Here is a 23768-nt window from a genome sequence, read left to right as displayed (position 1 = left end):
GACTTGTCTACCTATATAGGACAAGATAAATAAGAGCACTGAAGGGATTACAATATGAGACAAGTAATTCACTATAAATATCAGATCTGATAGTGCTGTAATCATTCCTTGTGATCAACCCTTACAACTCCAATAGAGAAAGGAGGTTCTTTGGCCTTTTGTACTATTCCTATCTTGAAAGGCAAAAACTGGAGGAGGCAGTCTTTGTTTTCAGCAGCAGAAGATAAGGGCATCAAACTGCAAACACTTGTTAGATGGAGGTTGACTTGCAAGATGGAGCTTCAGAGCAGGGTTCAAAGTTGGTGCCTAATCTCTTCCTCCCAGGTAGAAGGTGAGCCCCATCTCCAGGCACTTCTGAGCATTGTTCCCTCTAAGCTGTGCATGCACGCACAGATCCTAAACCCTGTGTATATGGTGAAACACTGCACACACAACAATTTGCACAGAAGAAATCTTTTGCACACATGGGCCTGTCAAAAATTAGAGGGAACATTGCTTGTGAGGTAGCTAAAATTGTTTTTTTTTCAAAGGGTGATGTGGGACAAGATGGTCCTAGAGATGACTGACTTGCAAAAAGGTACAAAGGAAGCCTATGTCAGTCAGGATTAGAACTTGGAGTTCTTGACTGCTACACCCAGGCTTTGTCATACTGTAAGTCTTCCTTATCGTAATTTTCTAGAACATGAATTCCTTCTATCTTGCATCCAGGAAGATATTGCAGTCTGCCAGTAATGTCTAATGGCAGAATCCATATGCAGTTGTAAAATGTTGAATGACCACCTAGGGAAGCCCACTGAAAGAGACCTAAAAATGCTGAGGCAGAGAATAGTTCAGATGAGAACCTCCCCTGTAGATCTTTTAGGCAGAGATAAGACACTAGTCTTAACTCTAGTTACAGAGGGAGGTATAAGCAAATGGTTCCAGTTACTCAGCTTTGGCAATGGCAGCAGCGGCAGCACAAATTCCCACTCGGACTATCCGTGCTATGCAACTCCCCAGGCCCCTAGAGACTCATCCGTGTATCTGACAGAGCATTTCATATTTTCAAACTGGCAGTTACCAAATCTCCCTCGGACACTAGTCTAGAGAGACTAGACTCTCCTGCTGTGCTCACTGCTAATATCTGAGCATCTTCCAGTGGATTAACAAGCATGTGAGACACATGAAGCACATGAGACACATGTTTGCTTCACTCTTGTCTGTACTGGCCAAGGGTACATGGCATGGTTGTGGCTGGCCTAGGTCAGCTGACTTGGACTCTGGAGCTGGAAGCAAGGGGGGGAAATTGCTATGTAGACACTTGGGCAGCAGCCCAAGCTCTGGGACCCTGAAAGTGTGGAGGGTTCCAGAGCTTGGGCTGCAGCCTGAGCCTGAATGTACATGGCTTCTCCCCTTCCCTCCTTGCCCCCATCCCAGAGTTGAAGCCTGAGTCAGTTGACCTGGGCCAGCTGTGGGTATTTTATTCCTGTGTAGACATACCCATAGTGGATAGTTAACATATCTGTATTGAAGTAGATTAGATTTTAAATTTGCTTTTCCAGATTGACCATTCTTAGCTTTCATGAAGTACTTTTTTCCATCTCTATAGAAACACTTCTGTAGGATAATTCTAAGCACTTGCTGAATCATCCATTCCATGCTCAGATCCTGAGCATAATGCAAATTCTCAATCAAATCCTAGCCCAATAGATCTTAACTAGTAACTTAGATCACACTACTCTTAAACACCACAAGGGTGATGGAGTAAATCCTATTTTCTTCCAACTTTGTGGTAGATAGTTGGATCATCTGCATTGTATACCATGGCAGGCTGTGCAGAAGATAGGCAATAGTCCTACCTCTGGTCTAATGAAATAGTCACATGTTCAAACGACAAAGAGGGATGTCCCAATAGTGGCAGATCTTACAACATGCAACTGAAATAACGCTAACTGCTTCAATGTAGGGGAAAAGTCCCAACTTTACTGGGAAAGTGGGAGATAGCAGAGTTCTTAAAGAGAATTTACTCCGAGTGGTGAGAAGATGTTTTAGCTATAGAGTATGCCTCTTGAGCTACAATTCCAGGTGGAGATGAAATGGCACTGAGCTATTCCCTTGCTAAAATTCTTTGTTTACATGAGTTATAATGCACTTAGTCTGAGTCAAATTGACTTAATTAAGCAACACTAAAGTAGTGAGGATCCACAACAAATGGTGAAATAGAACTGGAAGAACTGAAAGTCAAGGCTTAAAGCAACAAATGTATCTCTACACTTCAGAAACTATAGTCTTATGAGACTTTTTAGGACCATTGAAGCTACATCTTAAAAGTTGCTTAGAGTTTCTCCTCAGTATGGATCTCTTCTGTCCTATATCTTCCAACTTCTTGATCTTGACAAACTCTTGCCTTGCAGTGATCAACAAACTTGTCTAAAGCTTCTTAGTACAAACTGAAAATATCTACTTTTGTCACCTATATTTAAATGACCCAGAACTGCAATAGCCACAAGGCCATTTTGCCCTTTACCCAACTAGCTTCAGATAGGATAAGGGGTGGTTCAGATTGCAACCAATTCAAATATGAATAATGCATTGGTATAGACTCTTACAGTAAAATCCTGGGTGCTGCTAAGAACTAAGTAAACTGCCGATAAGCAGAATGATGTTCCAATTTATAGATGCTGTATTTCCTAGAGCTTGGTGACCAGCTCTGTTGGGAACTAGCCCAAAGATTTGGGTGTACTTATATTCATGGAGTTATAAACCAATATTGGAATCTGGCCAAAACCGTTCCCACAGAAAGCTGGCTATTGAATCTCTTCCAACCAGCTCTCCTAAATATGTACAAATTCCTTAGAATGTCACAGGTTTGAGAACAGATTTGTAATATGTTAAAATCCTTTAAACTGCTGAATAGCCAGTTCATTTTGAGAACTGTTAGATGAGTAGGCAACAGATGCCTGGCTTTAGTTAAAAACAACCTGAAAAATTATGTAAATGCTGACTAAGCCATGTTCTTGTACTTCCTGGATTCTTAAAAAAATCAAATGCTAAGTAAAGACCAAAAACTGGTGGGATGATATCATGAGAACAGACTGTCCTGATCAGCTGATGGAGCAACAGCTAGTAAACTAAGCTGATATGGGAAAAGCATTTGGATGGTGGATCACTGGAATGACTCCTTGTTGCCTGTACTAAGACCTTGGAGTACATGGAGCTGTCACAAAGCAATCCCTGTGGCCACCATGATTTAGTCACTGGCTTCACAATCCTTTTTTGAAGTTTAGCAGCCAAAAACTTCAGTAATATAAGACTTAAAGGCAGTAGCCAAGGAACAGGCTCCCCATCACTACCTTTCATAGCAATTAAACATTGCTTCAGGGGTTGGCAGTACTGGAGTCCAGTGCAGTGGCAGGGGAGGGGACTACCCAGTACCTTCTGAAACACCATTACCTCATAAATAAACCATGGGAACTATCGCTGTTGACAAAGAGAATAGTCTACAGAAGCAGGCCTGTGACCCTTGTCATAAGGATACACCTTGGTGAAAGGCATAAACCCTGACCCCAACTGACTAAAGTAGCTCATTTAAATGACTGAGACAAAACTGTTTCTAGAAAGTCATTTGCACCAATAGTACTTATCTTTAGTGTTGTGAACTTGACTCTTGTAAACTAGCTAAGCAATAGCTTTGACCAGCCGTGTTGTGATTGCTGCTTAGACCTCAAGGCAAAAGCTGACATTAGTGAAAGGTCACCAAATGTCTGACGGTAGCTAGACTAAAACGGATCATAGCAATGCTGGGATGAGCTTGCCATCAACATTAACTTGGAGTATGGCTCCTTTTTTTTAAAAAAAAAAACAAAACTTCGTCTCTTGGAAAGAGGAAGGACTCTTAGTGGCTGGTGGGGAGGGAAGCCAAGCATTTATACCTGGTATGGAAAGAATGACTGGTAATAAATTGCATACCAAAAATTATTCTAGTAAGTGATTTGACAGTTTGATAACTCCAGTGAACTGAATAAACTGTAGTATGTATCTTATGAGTTTTAAACAGACTTTGTATTTGTGGATGATCTAAACATTATACCCAGATGGAAAGACATTTTTCTCAACCTGTGTATTTAACTTAAACATTAGCTTTAATAAAAAAAATTTAATTTGCTTTAAAAGGCAAGGTGCCCACTGGCAGCCATCCAGACTCCATTTGCATCTGGATTTTGGTTGCTTGAGTCTTTATATATATCCCACTAGAATTGGATGTGAAAAACAGTTAACCAAATTACTCCTGCTCTTAAAACTCTGGGTCAGTCTCATGCAAACTGCCTCTTCATTCCTAGATGTAGGCGGCAAGAGACAAGGATATTGCTATAAATGCAGTGTGGTGTAAAGTATTCCCCTTAATAAAAGGGAAATGCTGCATAAGCAGGCTTCTTCTGAAGCCTGCAGTATTTGCACTCTGATACCCCCATGATGTCATTGGGACACTAAATTCAGAAATGTGAGCCAAAAGGTAAATTGGTAATTCTCCCTCCTCCCCCAAACTTCACTTCAGGGAAATGAGAACTATGATCTGTAGTGAGGCCCATGAGGAGGCTAACCCCACTAGGGTCTCTGATTAGGCTCTACGCCCATGTCTGTTGGACTGCTTGCTGGCTGACTATGGTACCACTTTCCAATTGTAAGTGGTAAATTCAGTTCTTATTCAGCAGGTCATGGCCCAATCTAAGCTGTTGCACTACAGTAGGTTCATTCAATTTAAGTGTAAACTCCATGCCCTTGACCACTCAAAGCACACAGTGCTCTAGCATTTTGGGTGCTTTAATAATGAGGCAAAACATTTCCAGTCTAGCACTTCAACTTTCCAGATGTGCCCAAAAGACCCTGATCAAAAGGCAGATGTGTCTGAAATAGTGCATTCATTTTTCTAATTCACTAATGCTTGCACAATGCCTTTCAAGGTTACTCAGTTCATTGCCAATGCAACAGTGTTTAAACAGTAAAATGTGCAACATTAGCATCCAGTCCAGAGATTTATGTGCATAATTGTCATTGTTGGTCAAGCCACACAGGGACATACATGAATGTGCTATTGTATAGCAGAAGCTGCCCCAAGTATTAATGTGGTGTTAGTATCCTAGATTATTTCAGACTCTCTCATGAGAGCAGCATGTTTCTCTACCCTGTTTCAGCTTATTCCACTAACTTTTTTTAGTAAATTAACCCACTTGTTGGTAGAATGCTCAGGGGTGGTTTGTCTTCCTTTTTTTCTTAAAAAGAAGAGCTGCCAGGCTTACCTTAAAAATAGATGGCATCACCTGTGCCACTGGAAACTGACAATATCCTCCAACAGCTGTGTAATAGACTAAAGATGTCCTTTTGGCAAATGGATTTAATGGTATCTTTATGCAGCTGCTGTTAATAGAGTTCCTGACTATTGGGTTATCATGCCTGTCTTCTGCTTCAGCTCTTACTAAATTAGTCTGGAGAAGTACAAAATACAAGCTTTTTAAACTATTAGGAATTCAAATGACTAACTAGTTAGGAGAAAACATTGCCTTACAAAACTATGTTCGTAGTACTTAAATTATTGCAGCAGTTCTGGCAACTTCCCTTATTCCCAACAGGATATGTTGGAGTCGGCAATAAAGCCTTGCTTTCCTGTCCTCTCTTGGCCTCCTGGGTTCTAATTCAAGGTTAATATTTACATGCAATAACTTTTGTCTATATCAAGCCCTTGCAGTACCAAGGGACAATGAAGAAGCACATGCTGCAAGGAGGACAAAGTACTAGGCAGTCTAGTAGAGATTTTTACTTTACTGTCAGTTTTTTTTCCCTCTGGCCTCTTCATATTCCCCCCTCCCCCCATTTTTTTCCTTTCTCCACACAATTTAACTCACGTGATCCTTGCTGCAGGGCCAGAAATACAATTATTTCAGTTTCTATAAATGGCAGGTGAGTTCTCTGCTTAACATGGTGGTCTTATTACCGCAATTTCCAAATAGCAGCACAAGCTATCAAGAGGGATGCTGTTATGACCATAATTGAGGTTTTCAAAATCTCTCTAACTGCCAACTATTTGGGGGAGTGGGGGGAAGCCATCCTAGAGTAATAGCAGTACTGTAGCTTATTGGCAACAATCCTAAAATAAACTGTTAAAGCTGCTGTCCAAAGAGCCTAGAAACTTATGAGGAAACCCTTTTAAATGGTTCTTAACCATCTGTGTATTAATCAATTATTCTTGGAATATCTTAGCCTTTTGAGAAGCCAGCCTGCCTTGCTACAGGTCTGACTTCTATGAAGTGCATGGTAAAACTAATCGTAACTATCAGGTGGATGAGCTGCACTAAAATTCTTGAGTTAAGACAGCCTCCCATAGGCATATAAGACACATACTAGTTTGGGGGCAGGGTTGTATTAAGTCTGAAATACCTAGACTTCCTGGAACCACTCTGAAATCTCAGCAGGATTTCCTGCCTTGAGGTAGATGGCTGCATGGGACACTTCTTACTATGAGGTTTCTTATCAACAAACATGCCTGCTATGTGAGGTGCTGTGCTGCATGCCCCCTGCCCCCCTCCACCAGTGCTATATGTGCATGCTGAATGCTCTCACTCTTTATGCATGGTCAAGCACTAAATACATTTCACCCCACTGGAGCCTGACAGAGTGCTAGGCAAGTTCTGAAATAGAATCAGTAGTGGTATTAACTGAGACGAATCTCAATATTCTACCAGAAGTAGAGGCATCAAGATGATAACCGCAAAGTATACACTTTAAGCTTTCTAGAGAATCCTAAACAGACTAATAGTGGGTGGTTTGGTTTTTAACACAATAGTCTGTCTTCTGTCGAGCATACCTTATGAGTCTGGATGTTCCACCTAGTGGAACAACTTCTGACCATAGCTGCTGAGGGCCAAACTCTACCCTCACTTACACTATAACTCAGGAGTGTGAAGGCCAAATTTTTCAAGTGTCTGAGGGCTAGTGTATTGGAACTTTTTCCTAACTCTCCAATAACTCAGCTGAATTACTTGCTTCCTCTTTCAATTAGTATTTTTATGCTTTTAATTGAAAAGCATGACAAACTGGCACAATGACTAATACAAATACCCTTTCCCTGAAATAATCCTTCCTTAAATTCAAAAAGAGTAAAATTAAAGGACTAGAAGTCACATTTTAAGGGCTTCAGATTCTAATAGCTAAAGGAATGGGGGCAGAAGAGGAAATGTGTATATATAAATTTGTCCCTCTTTCCAGTGCTACTGTTGACCAGCTTCATAAAGTGCTGGCAATGAATATACAGTCAGTGCAATGTGTTCTGTATACATATGCTGAACGTGCAAATTTTGAGTTTCTTCCCAGATCCAATCATACTCCTGGATTAGATGGCATACACAATACAGTATGTGAAGTTGCCATGTCTGTGTGTGCCTGCCCTGTTTCATTTGAGTGGTGATCTGATCTTGGCTTTCAAAGTGTTAGCTGCTGTGTGGTCTAAGGCCAAAATACAGAGTGTGGCCTTGTTTCCACCACTATCAGTAAAAACTGTTTGCAGGTGTTCCACTTGCATTGTGGAAGACTCTAGCATCAACAGTAGAAAGCGGCACAAAAATCAGGTGGCTTTATAAGCAATAGGCCCAGAATGGCCACAAGGTGGTCGTGACAGACAGGTGATCAACAGCCAATTAAATGGAATTAATTGTGCATCATTTCATCCCCTGAGTCTTAACCAGGCTTTGGAAGAAGCAAGTGCTTATCTTTATCTGAAAGCTTCAGACCCATCTGAAAAGTTATTTGCCCCTCATATAACCGAACTGCCAATTGGTTACAGCTCTTGTGGGAATACTTTCTCCTTCTTGGCTTGAATGGCTTGCAGTCCCCTAGCTGCTGACTGATCCAGACCCATCACTAGTGGATGCCTTTACTTCATCATTGAACTAATGGCATCTCATCCATCCCACTGCAAAGAGGTTTTGGATAGTACTCACCTGTGAATACTGCTTTTGTGGTACTGCTTCTGATGCAGTGTAACAGTGCAGCAACCAAAGACTTACTCAGTTACATATAAACTGGTTGTCAACATAAACTAAAATAGCTGTTGCTATTTGATTTTTCTAACTTGGCAATATGTTGACTTGGCCTGTCTAGGTTCTCACTGGTCTGACCTGGCTTCAAACTGGAGTAGGACTTTCAAGAGAGAACTAGGTTGAGAGAACTAGTGTCCTGCACAACTGTAGTAAAACAGTGCAGCTCACCTGCTGATCTTAACGAACAACTTTGTTCTCCCTGGGCTAGAGAATACCCTGGGAACACTAGAAGCACTCACTGGCCCAACTGATCACACCTGACTGGATTACCCAATAAGACCTCAGCTGCTGTTAAGAGTGCAGGGACTTGAACAGCAGACACCGCCGCCCTCTTCTTCTTCTCCCCCCACCCCCCAAGAGGAGTATGAAGGGCACAAAGCTGCAGATAGAGGAACTCCTTCCTATTTCTGGCTAAGCATGTATAGCTTCTGAACTAGCTGCTTCTGAAAATGGTAAGCACCCTTGCCATTAAAATTAGGGTGACCACCTGTCCCAAATTGTGCAGGAGAGTCCCAAAATGCAGAGTTAGAGTTCTGGGCTGAATAACTCAGGGCAGCATTTGTCCTGGATTCTCTACAGCCCTGCTTTGCACCTGTCTGAGGCTCAGGTGGGGCCAGCCTCTTCTGGGGGAGGGAAGGACTGAGGTCAGCCTTAGCTACCCCCACCCACCTGGCCAGGCCAGAAGCCAGAGGTGGGCCATGGTAATTGTGGCTCAGGGAGCCCCAGACCCTCCACCTGCCCTGGGTGGTATGCCTTGAGGGAGGGGGTAATACATGGTGGGGCTGCTCTCTGGCACCCTGCCCTGGGCAGGTGGAGGGTCCAGGGCTCCCCACAGCAGCCTGGGCTCCCAGAGCAGCTCTGGCCTGGGCAGAGCCTTGGAGGAAGGGAATCCAGCATGTACCCCACTTCTGAAAAGGTTATCACTCTACTTAAAATACCCCTTACTGCTGGAAGCATCCACTTGTCCATTGCATTATCTCTAAAGTGGTTAGGTGAAGTAATCTGGGAGTACTCATTCAGCACAAGTTCTTCTCAGACCATTAACTAGAATTGTTTAGTGAAATTCTTTAAACTAAATATGGTGCTCTTTTGAGCTAGTCTTGAGGCTCATCTAAAGAGTAAAGAAGCCCAACTCACTGAAACATTAACTTTACAATAGTATAACCTTTGCACATTCCTGAACATCTGGCTCAGCAGGAAAAATGACTGAGTCTCCCAGCTAGCTGAGTGAGAGCGCTTCCCATGGCATGGTAAATGACTTCCAAACTGTGCATCAAATGTATTGCTTTTATTGCACACACAAACACACACACACACACAAATGAAGGACCACATTCTGGAGTAAAATGCTGGCACACCATAGTTTTCAAACATCTGTTCCAGGAGCGGGATAAAACAAGCCAACAGACTTAAACACATGGAGGGCTATTTCAAACCTGGCTCAAAGTGCAACCTGCAAACCTGGCTCATTCCCAGAGTCATAATATAGTCCTTCAGAGGAATCTTTGTACAGTACACATTTCCTATTGGCTGTGGACAAACAGTCTGGTTAGAAACTGGACAATCCCTCTGCAGGAGAGAACACCTCAGACTTCCACAGTGAAAATGGGTCCAATCTTTTCCATCTAAACCTTTAGGAATACTTTAAAGAAACTCCTTGGAACCTAAACTGGTGCATAAGCTTCCAAAAGGGATGGGGAAATGCACACTTCTATCACTAGGGAGCACATACCTGCAAGGACAAGAAAAGCTCTGAGTGAGAAGGCAACTTCAATCCTTGGGTAGAAACAGAGCTCCAGAAAGTAATCCCTTGCCTTTAGTGGACCACTCTGGCATATCTTGGCTTCCCAAGGAGTGCAGTTGTCTGTGCTCATCAAAACAGTACTTCATCCCCTTTGGTTGCTGCCTCCCTGACTCCAACTCAATTATTTGAGAACAGTTGATATAAGCCAATTTAAATTAACTGGTTTAACTGACCTCTTGAAGCCATTGTCAGTAGGGAATCCTAATCAGATGGGTGTGTATCTAGTGGGCATCCACAGGGATCACTACTGGGCTTAATGATCAATCTTTAGATCTAGCAGTAAATATAAAAGTTGGAGAAAACAAAGGTGGTCACAATGCCCTGACATTCTGTTACCAGGTGATCTAGATGCGTACATGGCTTTACCATACAACTAAATGCATTGCTTGCATTAAAATGCAAAGTCCTACATCAAGGAATGGTCCCCATACCTACTGGACAGGGACTTTCATGATAAGAATGGGGAAGAGAGTAATAAAGGATTAGTAACTCATTGCTACACTGGGAGCTCATGTTGAGGGGAAGGTACCAGGACCTTGAATGTATGAACAGGTGAGCCTTAACTAGGACTAGGGAGGTGATTCAGTACTGCAATACCTTATTTTTGTTTTTCCTAAGGACTAGAGAAAAAAGGTATAAAAGAGTTCCAAATGACTGAGCCCTTGTTGGAGAGTCTGACATCAACTGTAGAGTTAAGATAAGGGGCTTATGCAGATGACCTAGTACAATGGGCATGCACACTTGAATTAATGATACTCCTTGCTAGTTTAGGAAAAATCAGTGCAGTCAAACTGGAACTTGTAACCACTTTGTCATCTTGGCATTTATCTTGGGGAAAGGGACAACAGTGTTCAAATGCAGCAGTGAAGTACTAGAACAAGTAGAATTTTGTTTCTAGACAGCTTCATCTGTGCTGATGGCTCCAAGAATGAGATTAAAGGGAGATATCCAGTTGACAAAATAATGGACTGATAAAGATGTTTACAAAACTTATCAACCCAATATACCAACAGTATTATACAGAGGTCTGGAAGTAGTTACAGTAAATGAGAAACATTAGAAGGCTGAATGAAATAAAGTGGAGTTCTTTGAAAGATGGCAGATATAAAATAGAATTAAAGACCAATGAATTTAGAGTAAGGAGTGAAATCAGGGTATAGGATTGTATTTTTTCCAGTTGTAGCCAATGGTGGGACTTCGTAGAAGACAAATGGATAAGATGCCAAAGAAAACAATGCAAGCACAACCAACGTCAGGTTGACCTAGAGGCAGACCTGTGACTAAATGGTGGGACACCATAGACAAGAAAATTATCATGCTGTGCTAATGGAGGAATGGTGATATTGTACTTCTCCCTGGGCCTGCAAAGATGCTCTGGGCTGAAAGACCATTTAAACTCCACTGCTTGTAATGGTGACACCAGTAGTCCTAAAGAATTCACTTTAAGGAATCTACAAAGAGCTGAAACCTTAACATTAAAAAAGAAATTAAACTTGAAGTTTCACGTACCTGTACATCTGAATCAAGACTTCCAGAAATCTTTCTGATGGACAAGTACTTTATCATAAGCCTAGTTGATCTACTAACTAGGACTAAGATACAGCTACTAGTGCTCAAAGTTAGGGAGGTTATAATCCAGCTTTTTGGTCTAGTCTGTAAACTATAGGATCAATTTGATGCAACTGGTGAATCTGGGTTAGTCAAAATTAGTGATGGAAGAGATTGTGTAGCTAAAACTAGAATACTTATGCATAGGTTTCTCTGAGCATAATATGCTTATTACATATGCATACAAAATTACTCTTCCTTTTGATTTAAAGCAGATGCCTCTAGTGTAAATCTCTAAGTGGAATGAGATTAATACATATTGGTCACCAAGATTTAAGTGTTCTAATTGACCCTAGACTTCATCTTCAGTCAACTTCTTGGTATAGACTCTACTTGGGGTTCCCCCTGGATCAGACTGGCAAAGACCTTCAGTTTTTCACTTTCCTCTGCAGCATGGGGCACAGTTGACTTGTGGGTTTAAACTAGTGAATGATTTTTTTCTATAACTTTAAATCCTCATTTGAGGACTTCAGTAACACAACTAGAGGTGGTCTATTATAGGAGTGGGTGGGTGAGGTTCTGTGGCCTGTGATGTGGAGGAGATCAGGCTAGATGATCATGATGGGTCCCTTTTGGCCTTAGTCATAGTCTCTGTTGCAATGATCTCATTTATATGGCCACAAGTATCAAGTTTTTATATAGTGGTGGGAAACTAAACTGAAAAGGCAACAGGACCATCCAATTAATATTCTAGCTAAGGAAAATCTCTTGCAAACCAGCAGTGTTGGTTCCAAGATATTCTCTCCTCTCTTCTCCCCCCCCCCCCCCCCCCGGGTAACCTCCAGCATAAATGCTCAAAACTCCTGAGCAGTCCAAAATCATGACTAAACACATGGGTATTAATACTAGATTTAGGACTCCTGGTCTTTTCTATGGCTTGATCACTTTGGAACATGTTCACCTGGCTTCCAATAAGCAGCCTGGAACAACATTCTGGGTCCTCCCTTAATTGCAGTTGAACTTTTCTACACAAATTTGTGTAGAAACTTCAACAGCTGATGACTCTAAGTGCAAGACTAATAAGCAGCAGAACTTCATGTTGCTTTTGGGGGTGTCAAAGCTCTGAACCAGTATTTCTTTTTGTACTGTAACAAACTAAATTTTTCTAGACTCAAAACTGGATACTTCTGGAATTTTTTGCCGACAGCTGCCATTTTCCCACAAGAAGTCATCTCAGAAGCAGGGGGAGCAGACTACATAAGACTTCTGCCTTGGTCAGCTTTCTGAGAGTGCAGAGTCAAACACCATTAGCAGCTATCACTGACTCTGCCTCTCTTCAGTGAAGGCAGATGAGATTTTTAGTTTCCAGCCTCACTTCCTGGTCTCCAGTAACTGGTTTGAGTGCTCCTATGCAAGAGATGCTTTATTGGCTGCCCCTGTCAGGGACTGACTAATCAGGTGGAGGAGGATGGCCCGAACACTGACTAGCCTTTTGACTAGAGCAAGGAAGGCAACAGCCGCTTTTCATGGAAATTCTCTTCCAATCTGGTCTATGGATAATCTTGCTCCAGGCTTTCAATAGCCTTGGTTTTAGTGCAATACTACGACCAACATTGCAGCTTCCACTTCTCTAGAGGAGAAAATACTTTCCTAGAAGATGTTGCAATATTACCCAGCAGAACAGCTGTATCTGAGGGCAGTAATAGGAAATCCTGAACACGTATATTTCCCAAGACTGCCAGTATGTAGAGGAGAGACCCTTATTGGCTACAGGCAACCTACACCAAAGAGCCACTTGAATGACTTCCCTTTAGGAATTTCACAATTAAGACTGAATTTTTCTGCCATTTGACAGTCAAGAAATAGAAACCAAAGAGCTACATATTCATCCCACCCCATCTGCACTGAAAGTCCAATGTCAACAGCTATCAGATTACTCATAGGACTTTAATTTTTATTAAGCTAGTCTTGATTTGCCTTCTGTGATAGAAGGCATTGGAGTTGGTGTAGCGCCTCTTCAGTGCTATAGGGAAAACCAAACTAAAACTTAATGGCTCACACAGAACCTCTTAAACTTTTTCATAAGGATGCTAAGGCATATTGGCTTCTAATTGATTATATTAGATGACAAATGTTACAGTGTGACAATGTAGCTTTCTAGATTGGCTCTAGACACTTACTTTTAAGTCTCTGCTTTATTTTTCCCCTGGAAGCCGATTTCTATTTCCTGACTGCTTCAGCTTCCTTCAGATGGCTGACTTCTTTTTCTTTAATAAATTCTTTAAATACTGTCTCATTGTGGATGTCTTGCATATTTTGAAATCCAGTTTTGCCAGTTAAAGTACTAGTTGCGTTTATCTGATGCTTTACCCTGATCTAGTATTTCCAGATCTAGCAAAGGCAGTCAAATTTTTTTGTCAAGGTCCAAATTTCTTGGGCAAGGTGTAGTCAAGTCCAGACTCCAGAGGAAACTTAATATTATTTTTTGGGGGGTCTGTTCAAAAGCCTCTGGTGGTCCAGATTTGGCCTGCAGGACACCTATTGACTGCCCCTGAACTTAGATGCTAAAATACATTGTTACTAAACAGTTACTTTCTATGTCTTTCAAACTAAATTAGGAAAACATTTAGAGCCTGATCAGGACTGCAGAGTTTGAAGATCCTCTGTAATTACTTCATGGCTTCTTAATCAAATGAGACAGGTAGAACTGGGGGTGCTGCCTCATCCCCTGGCTTGAAGTGGTTTCCATCATATACAGGGTTTACAGTTTGGTTCAATGACTCTCTCAGCACCCCCACTATTCAAATTGTTCCAACACCCTTGGAGACTGTCTGACAGGGATGCTACTGTAAAACATCCTGGCTTTACCTGGATTGAGTTTTGAGAACCAGGGATCTTTAGGCTGTAAGACAACTAGATGTAGGGAACATAATAATTTCTGAATAATCATCACCTTCTAATGGTGCACAAATGATTGCCTAGGTAACTTTGATTACTTTGTCTGTAAACACATGGGGTTTAGTAGGAAACACTACAATAGTCTTTCAGCTTGCTCATATCTGTGAAGCAGAACTACCCTTGAGAATAATTAAACTAAGCAAAATGAAACTTGTAGAATTGCCTGCTGCACAGGACTCCCCTACTGAACTTTTGCTGGGTAGGTGGGTGGGCAAGCAAAAAGCCATTCCAGGACCAGGAATACTCTGAGGTGATCTACAGGAAGGGCACATACCCTTTACACTCTGGCCAAATGATGCCTCTGCCCACTACATCACATTCTTGTTGGCCCAACTAGCACAGGACCACAAATTATGGGCCTGCTTGTATAATCCCCTTGAGAAAACAATACTTATCTGGCATTTCTGCATTAGTGAACAGGCATCAGATGGCATGAGAGGCTCTGAAATGGAGAGAATATGGAGCATTTCTGCACTGAATATCAGTCTCTACATGTCATACCTAAAGTCTTGACAGATCTCTAGCTAGTCTATTGCATTATTGGTTGTCCAGATAAGAGTTCGAATCCTCCAGAAGGACAAATCCATGTAGAAAAACAGGTATTTAGAGCATTAACCTTGAGGAGGAGAGAAAGTGGGTAAGCTTAAATCTCAGCACAGAGAGAATACCATCAACTTCAGGCCACAAATAACTTGTTCCCAAAACTGCAAGTGCTGCACTTTTCACCTGTGTGGAATCTGAAGCACTTACCAGTAGCTTTCCTCTTCCCCTCACTATTGTGCAATTGCAAAATGCTCACTTATTTAGCAATAGTTAAGTCCAAGTGAAATTGATCAAAATGGCAGTCTAGCCAAACTAGAAACCAACATCTGTATAGCAGATAAAGCAAAAACAGCTCAGGAAGGCAATTGTATGAAATTGATATCTTGACCTCCTTGGCACACCAAGAAAATAGTGGCTAGATCTTGATCCATGTCCTGTAACTAAGCACGTAGGCTACTAACATATAATGTGAATATCTGTAACCCTTAATGGGATACATTAAAATGTCTTTCCTGGAAGGTCTGCAGCTAGAACAACTCCTCATGTGAAATCTAACTTCTTTACTGGCTTCTATATAGTGGGGCTATGGCATGTACACTTTTAATAGTCTTAATATGGTGACATTTTAAATAACTGAATGGAATATTGGCAGTTTAACTAAAGTAGTTCATCTCCTTCCTCAAGGCGAAGTATTATGCCGACCTGTTGATCACTGTTTGGACATCCAGCAACACAGCAAGTATCCCCTTCTGGAGTTGAGGCTGGCCTCCATCTCACAATGTCTAACGAAGTAGAAACCACTAATATCAACAACCAGCCTGAGCAGCAGGCAGCACCAAAAGCTCCTGCATCAAAGAAGGAAAAAAAGAAGGGTAAGCAATTCATCTCTCCAATACTAAGTTACCTCATATGCAGCCTGTGACTTTCTTATTGTTCCTCTAATAGCTCTTCAAAATATCACTTAAGGGCACGCTTTCAAATAGCAACTGCTCTGAATGCATGTCCAGAACTTTAGCATAACCCCTCAAGGGACTGGCTGGTCTGTTTCTGTGTGTTTTTTTTTTTTTTTTTTCTTGGGGGGAGGAGTAGGTAATAAATACTAGCCAAGATGTTCAGAAAAGATGTCTGAATCCTTAATGCTGCTAAGTGGTTCACTTCCATAGTGCTGAGCATCTAACCATTGCCACTGATGGCTTAATCTCCCAGAAGCTATTGGCACTTGCCCATAACCCTTTCCTTCTGAAAAGGCTGCTGCATTTAATACCAGACTTAAACCCCATTGCCTACAAAACTTCTGCCAAATCCCAAAAGCTTAAGTCATGATCAGCTAGATAGCCTCAGTTCTAGGAAGCTGACTCAGCAACAGATTTAAATCCTCTGCACTTTCACCTGTAAGAGTTTTTAAATAGTGTGCTCCCAACTACAGAACACTCTGAATGACCAAAGTGGTGTGTGGGGTTTTTTATAGGAGTTGAGACCAACATATATTGAAAACTGATCCCTAGAATTGACTGGCTCAAAGTTTATTGCTAACTCCTGCTAGTTCGGAATAGAATCTCTGTTCACATGCACCACCGCCTCTGGGTAACGGAGCATCTGTGTTATGGGGGCAAGGAAAGGTCTTGCATTAAGCAAGCATACACCCAAGCCACAGCACCAATTTTGCCTTACTTAACTCCACTGGCAGTTCCTTTAGAGGTCTGTCAGTAATTTGGTCTACAGCACTGACTGACTCAACCTGCTACAGCAGTCCATGGTCGGCACCCTGTAGATGCAAGTTTACACTTCCTCAGATTATAACATGGTTCGAGTTTTGACTTATTACCACTCCCTTACATCAGCCTAGCATAGATCTAAGGTCCTCCTTCACTATATTCTGTGTCATCCAGGTGCCAGTGAACCTCTTGACTGCTTGTACCACTTTTAATTACACCCTTTTAATGTTCCTCCAAAATATTGGTTTAAACAGCTTCCACTTTCTCATGGATAACTATCTTAATCAGGTAAGTATGAAAGTTAGAAAACTGGAAAAGCTGTTTGATCTTGTCCCTTATACAAAGAGTTGGTTAGAAGATGAGTCATGTGACCTTCCTCTAGGTGAAGGAGCCAACACAAAGTAGTACAATAGAATAAAACTGCATTCCTGGAGATGGCTGACTTGCAGAAATAACAAGTCCAGAACATAGCTGAAGATAGACTCGAACATCAAATGCTGCTGATGGAGCAGTATAGTTTCATTATGCTTGACAAATGCCCAATCTATATTCCAGCATGCATGGGTAGGGTAGACTAGGAGATTGGGTTATATACATGCAATAGCTTGACCAAATGATTACTACTGGATCCTATAAAAGGACCTGTCAGAGTTGAACTTGTTCACACTCTACTCAACTTTCATGGCAGTGCAAGAGATTCTAGCAAACCTTAAATACTGCAGTGATACTCTCCCCTAACTTTTTAGAGTCCATAAAACCTAAAATAATTCTAAGGTGGCAGGGAGGAAGCAACTTGAGTAACTGCAAGATCTTAAATGAATATAGGTAATTCCTAAACCTGCAACTGTCTTCAAAGGAATAGCTCACTGTTCCAGAACAGTGCTTAAAAATCAAACTCTTAATTTAGAACTAGAAACCTTCTCCAGTTCAGATTCTGGTAATCTGGATGGTGGAGTCCAAATTCATGTCTGCACATCATTCTACACACACCATTCCACATACAGGTTTGGCCACTCTGTTTTGGTGTGGTGTTTGCATTTTGGTTTTTTCTTGGTGCCTAACACTTAACACCTCTGAAATTCAGAGGTGTTAATACCTGCTGGTAGATTACCTTTTAAGCAGCCAGAATCAAACATTAGCCTTTGTTTATAGTAGTGTCCAAATACTTGATTTTCATAGTCTGAAGCACAACAAAGTTGTGCTGTCTATGAACTCTAGCAGGACTGAAGTCTGTTTCTGTCTACCTTTATTAATCACTTGAAATATGATCCATCAATCTTGTACACAACACTTCTGGTCACTAAAAGTTAACGTATGAACATTCTCACTGTAGAATGGAAGAGTAATCTAATTGATTATAGACCAAGAGATTTTTCTACAGCGTCAGTGCTTGGTATCAAACAGGATTTCTGCTCCAGAGCCAGGGATACTCTACCTGTTTAGTAGAGGGAGCGGGGGAACTCTTGCCTTGTCACTTTGTGACTTAATAGATGCCAAGACCTAAGGCAGGGGTGAAAGTAATAAGAGATTCTTACCAGTACAGGGGCCAGCTCTGGAAGGGGCAGGGCCTCCTGCAGAAGGGGCAGGGCTGGAGGTCAGCCAGCCCATCTGCACTGCCTGGTCCCCACCATCCAGGGCTCCAGCAGCAGTTTAAAAGGGCCTGGGGCTCCAGCCACTGCTGCAGTAGCAGCAGCAGGAGCCCAGGCCCTCTTAAATTGCCAGCCCCAGGGCAGCTGCCCTTTGGCCCCTCTCATTGGCAGCCTGGGGAGGCAATAACATTAAAGTGCTGCCTCAGTGCCCCTTTTGCCTCCCCCATGGGCAGCCCTGCCAGTAGGAGCCATTCCAGCAGGGCCACCAAGGCATGGAAGTGCTGCCACAGCAGCACTTACAGAGGGTCCTTTGCCACAGCAGCACTTTAACTTTGCCTGCCCCACACCTCCCCATCAGCAGCCCTGCCAGTACAGACCCTACCAGCAGGGCTGTCGCCAAGGGAGGCAAAAGGGGCAGGGATGTTAAAGCATGGGCTGCATACAGGCCCATACCCACCTGTACCAGGTCACTTTCACCCCTGACCTAAGGTAATACCCCTATTTCAAGATCTAGAACAGGGGTAGGCAACCTATGGCATGCATGCAAAAGGCAGCACACAAGCTCTTCCAGTGGCACTCACTGCCTGGGTCCTGGCCACCAGTCCCAGGGGCTCTGCTTCTGGCCTGGGATTCCATCCACCAGCCCTCTGCCAGCCAGGGTTCTGTCTGCCGGCTCCACTGCTGGCCTGGGGTACCAGCTGCCAGCCCCCTCAACCTGCTGCCAGGCCCAGGTCCTGGCCACCAGGCTGGGGGCCTCTACTGTGGCCTGGGCAGTAAGGGTTGCAGACAGGGCCAAGAGGGGGCGCAGCTCAGCATGGATCATATGGATTCTTATTACTGGCACACGAAACCTTAAATTCAAGTGAATAAACTAAGACTCTGCATACCACTTCTGAAAGTTTGTCGACCCTGATTCAGAAAGTCTGTAGTATAACCTTGTTTACCTTCAGAAGATTAAAATTGCACTTGATGGGCAGAAGCAACTTAGGTTAGAGAATCAATATAACTAGCCTTAAACTGAGGTCTCCTATTGCTTCCCCAGAATTCTAAATCACCATCTAATAAACAATGGGACCCAACAGTACAAGAGTATTGGACACTCCCAGTTACCCAATATCTCAAAAGCAATATTAAAACATATGGCTCATGTAAATGTATGTTAGCAGCAGACTAGAATGGATTAGAAAATGAATGACAAAGCACTCTCCTCAGAGACTAGACACTTAAGCTCTGAACACCATCATTTAAAAGCTTCTTATCTATCTTTCAGGATCAGAGAAAACAGATGAATTTCTTTTGGCCAGATTCAAAGGGGATGGTGTAAGATACAAAGCCAAGCTGATTGGCGTTGATGATGTTCCAGAAGCAAGAGGAGACAAAATGAGCCAGGATTCAATGATGAAGCTGAAGGTAAAGGCCTGAACTTGACCTTTTTAAGCAGACATGCATGCTATTCAGTAGGCAGGATATAGTGGTCAAAGGCACACCATGCCACAACTCCCACTGCATATCAAAAGTAACATCAAGCAATGACCACACTTCAGTGTAATACAGGTGCACAAATCCTAGCTGGAGGAAAGGTGCCACTCCAATCAAAAGATTAGCAGAGCTAATGAAGGGAAGGAAGCAGCCCAAAACTACAATGAGCAACTGTTTAATCTGAAAATTGCTCTGCAAATATTTTGTAATCCATATAGCTCTTAGCATCTTCCAGTTCAGATACAGGTTGGTGAGCCAAAATCAAATCCCAAACTTGGAGAATTTAAACTCCCTGGAAGGGAGTGAAGGTGGCAGGGAGAATTTCCATAGCACTTGTAAAAACTCCAAATTGGATTAGTAAAAACATGCATTTATTTTAGTTACAGTAGTAGTGGATGCATGTTCTTCTAGCAATTCAAAAATGCTCAATAAAACCTTAGTCTTATGACCTATAGCAACAAAGTCTGGAGAATAATGCAGGCACAGCAGAGTGAACTACAAAGCTACAAGTCAGCAACATTAAGCATGTTCAGATTTACATGCCTCTGGGCTCATATCAGCCTCTTCAGTACTAATAACGTGGTCACTCTTGTTGGGCAGTATGGATAGGCAACTGATCTCAGTCACCTGTTTCCTTTAAACCAGGAAGGGACTTGGCCTAGTAAAGATATTGCCCCGATAGCACCTCTGTCAAAAGGAGCTACATAAATGAAGTCTGCTTTAAACCTCTGCCAAGCTTAAACTAGTGCAGGTGGGGAACAATCTTGAGAACCTAAAACTCCAGTATTTTGTCTACTAACAGGGGTGCATAATAAAACTTAATCTCTGGTGTAGACAAGTGGCCAAATTCAGCTGATTTGCAGCCTCACTGAGGTCTATAGGTTACACAAATCTAAACTGAAACACAACTTTTATGCTTTGAATATCTGGGAACAAATTTGGCTCAAGCTGACAACATTGGTACTCAGCAAGTTTAAATTGCATAAATCTCATACTAATAACACTCCTGTTCATTTAGGGAATGGCAGTAGCTGCCCGCTCCCAGGGACAGCACAAACAGAAGATCTGGGTGAACATCTCCCTTTCTGGTATCAAGATAATTGATGAGAAAACTGGGGTAAGAATTCAAAACTGGCTATGTGCATGACCATTAAGACTCCAGCTGTTCTCACTGGAGAAGAGAAGAAACTAACTTAGCAACTGCTTCACCTAAAATTTAAAGACCAGGAAAGTTTTTTCTACCATGTGGAACACCTCTGTGAGGACTCTCTTCTATGGGGAAAGTAGGAGCTAATCTGTATCTACTTGATTTTTTTTTTTTTTTTCCCCCTCCTTTGGAGGGAGAGGGAGGGAGTTGGATCCTGTCTGACCTCTTTAGGCACTAATAGCCTGGCACCATTCTGTCATGTTTCTAGGGATACAGAGCATGCCAAACCTTAATGCTTGCAAACCCCTTGGATATTGCCCTGTCCACTTTTTACAGATTTGATAATCTGAGCTCACTTAGGTCTTTATTGTACATAAGCACTTGAGGAAAGTCACTGCCATCCCATAGTTTTCTCTGTGTACTCTAGTTCTGTTCTGCACCAAACAGTGGTTTTGTCACTCTTTCAAAAGACTGGAACTAATTGCTTTCAATTCTAGGTCATAGAACATGAGCATCCAGTGAACAAAATCTCCTTTATTGCTCGGGATGTCACTGACAACCGTGCATTTGGATATGTTTGCGGAGGAGAAGGACAGCATCAGTTTTTTGCCATAAAAACAGCACAACAGGTATGAATTAAGGGATCTGCTGGGCATTAAGGTCCTCCTGTGTGACCTGCAGGCCAACTTTTGGGCATATTACTTATGCTTTTCTACATCTCAATAAATCAATCCTATCCCAAACTGTTTTATGAAGCCCATAGACCACTCCAAACAGAGCTGACTCAGCTTTTAAAGACCAGTTTGAAGAAACAAGAAGCCTATTCAACAGGCTCTCTCTCAAAATAGAAATGGAGTAACTCCTTACAATGGAGAGTATCAGTTAAGGAATAACATTCCATGTCTTGCTGATTTAAGAATTTCTCACTGCAGCATGACATGGTGTTTAACCCACCATAGAGATGTAAGTTACTGAAGTGGCTGGAGCTTGCTTTAGGCACTGGGAACACTGGGTTATTTCTTGCATTTTAGCATGCAAAGTTCTGCAGCTGGCCAAAGGAGCCCCTCTCCTCTCAATGGAGAGCAACTTAAACATGTGCACACCAATAAATTTTGTATTCATGGCCAGGAGCTCTGGTCTGCACTCTTAAAAGTGGGAATAAAGAATTGTTAAAAGGCCAGCACAAATGGCAGTGTCTGAGCTCAAGTGCAGACTTGTGGATGTGTTAATCCTGCAAGTTTGACTAGTTCCGACTTTGCTGTTCCTGTCTAACACAACTGCTACTAATGACAAGCCATATCTCCAGCTTCTCAAAGTTTCATGTCTGGCTCATGGGGCACTGCTTTTTCTCCTCTCTTCCTCTTTTCCACCCCCCAAAAAGAGAAAAAGCTGGAACAAACAGGTGATAGGACCTGGTGTGAACTTTCCCAGAAACAGAGTATCCTTTTGGAAGGCTTATGCAATTGTCAAGAGTGATGGCTTGTCTGGGCTCTCCACCTACTGTCTCAGGATCCTTGGGGCAAGCTCGTTTGCTAATGCCTGCTTAAATGCTGGCTTAATCACTGACTCTTGTTTTATAGGTGCAGCTGGTAACACTGGCTAAAGTTTCCCAGCACTACCCATTATAAGGCCATTTTCAGTTCCTTATAACTTGAAACTGTACATCCTGGATGTCTAAGGCTGAGTTTTGGGAAAACTTCAGCCCATGCTGTTCCTCAGTTGCCAAGAACAAGGCAGGGGAGGAGAGGAATGGATGGGAAGAAATCTATTCTGGTGACCTTTGGAGCAAGGACTCAAAATTTGGCAGGGAGTAGCCTTTTTGCCGTCTCTGAAAATCTGAACAAAATTGGCCACATTTAACAGGGTGGGTTTTTTAAGAGCTTATCTGAGCTTGTGCAAGTACTCCCCAAAGATTCTGTGCACACTAGCCATTCTCAGACTTTTCTGCAACTGTAGTTCTGAGCTATTATAGGCTGAGTCCAGGCTCTCCGTTCAGGTAGTATCTCTGCGCTTCATCCCCTACCCACCCTTATGCCCCAGGCAGTGTGCAGGAAGCTTCCTAACCTACGTGTAGAAGGAACAAGAGTCAGGCCTTCCCAGGGTCATGTGTGGCAGCAGCACAGATACCATACAATATAATCAAGACTCTCTCTCACTTAGCACCCTTCTGCATATACCTTAAGTTTTCAGAGGCAACCCTAATTCTGGCATTTCTTCCCTTTGAGAGGTTGACTTGGCATGTGAAGCTATGGCCACGCTATAGCGGCACAACTGTGGCTCTGCTGCTGCTGTAGTATAGACCTGTCCTAAACCAATGGGAAAAACCTTTCACAGAGGTCGATTATCTACATGGGAGGCAATTCATTGGCTGACAAACTTGCTTCCGTCTAGCTGCACCTGCCACAGGGGTTAGGCTGACCAAACTACATGGTTTTTTATAGCACAAATTTTTCATGACCCTGAGATAGGTGAAGATCAGGCCTTAATGTTCTTTCTACAGGGATTTTGTGATTCTCTGAACAATATAGTTTAGCTTTAAATGCAACACTTTATCTCCTGAACACCGTCTGAAGTCTTGATGTGGAGAGCAATGGGGGGTGGGGGGGGCTTGGAGGAACAAATGGCTTTAGAATCGCCTTTCCTGCAACCCCTTTGAGGAGATTTTCTAGCTAAAATGAACAAAGCAAAACCTAGCAAGCCTGCTCCTTTAGTCTCTTACCCATGAAGTGAGGGCAAATGGGCATCATCTGTTCCAGGTAGACTTATGCAGCCAGCAAGTTCTAAATGAATAAAATTGGAAAGTCCTCAAGAAGGGAGGAGCATGTAGAAGGGAAAACAGCTCAAATCCTAAAACTGAGCATGGACCAGCCAGTTCTACTCTAGCCTCTGGTAGAAAATGGGGAGGACAGCAAAAAT

The 23768-nt window shown here is 42.5% G+C and overlaps 1 protein-coding gene across 5 annotated transcripts in view; it reads left to right on the top strand.

Annotated features, from left to right (window-relative positions):
* DAB2 (DAB adaptor protein 2) overlaps positions 1–23768 on the top strand; it is a 42786-nt gene that overhangs the window by 5078 nt on the left and 13940 nt on the right. For 4 of the 5 annotated variants that reach the window (XM_077816787.1, XM_077816785.1, XM_077816788.1 and 1 more), the window contains exons 2-5: positions 15607–15794; positions 19497–19636; positions 20724–20822; positions 21350–21481. In XM_077816787.1, the coding sequence (XP_077672913.1) occupies positions 15701–15794; positions 19497–19636; positions 20724–20822; positions 21350–21481 (465 nt within the window). In that variant the 5' untranslated portion in view covers positions 15607–15700. Of the gene's footprint in view, positions 1–530; positions 652–15606; positions 15795–19496; positions 19637–20723; positions 20823–21349; positions 21482–23768 lie in introns of all 5 variants that reach the window. The other variant, XM_077816786.1, reaches the window with a different exon arrangement.

Source organism: Eretmochelys imbricata, chromosome 5 (assembly GCF_965152235.1).
Source record: "Eretmochelys imbricata isolate rEreImb1 chromosome 5, rEreImb1.hap1, whole genome shotgun sequence".
NCBI classification, from domain to species: Eukaryota; Metazoa; Chordata; order Testudines; family Cheloniidae; genus Eretmochelys; species Eretmochelys imbricata.
This window is presented reverse-complemented; position numbering and strand designations above follow the sequence as displayed.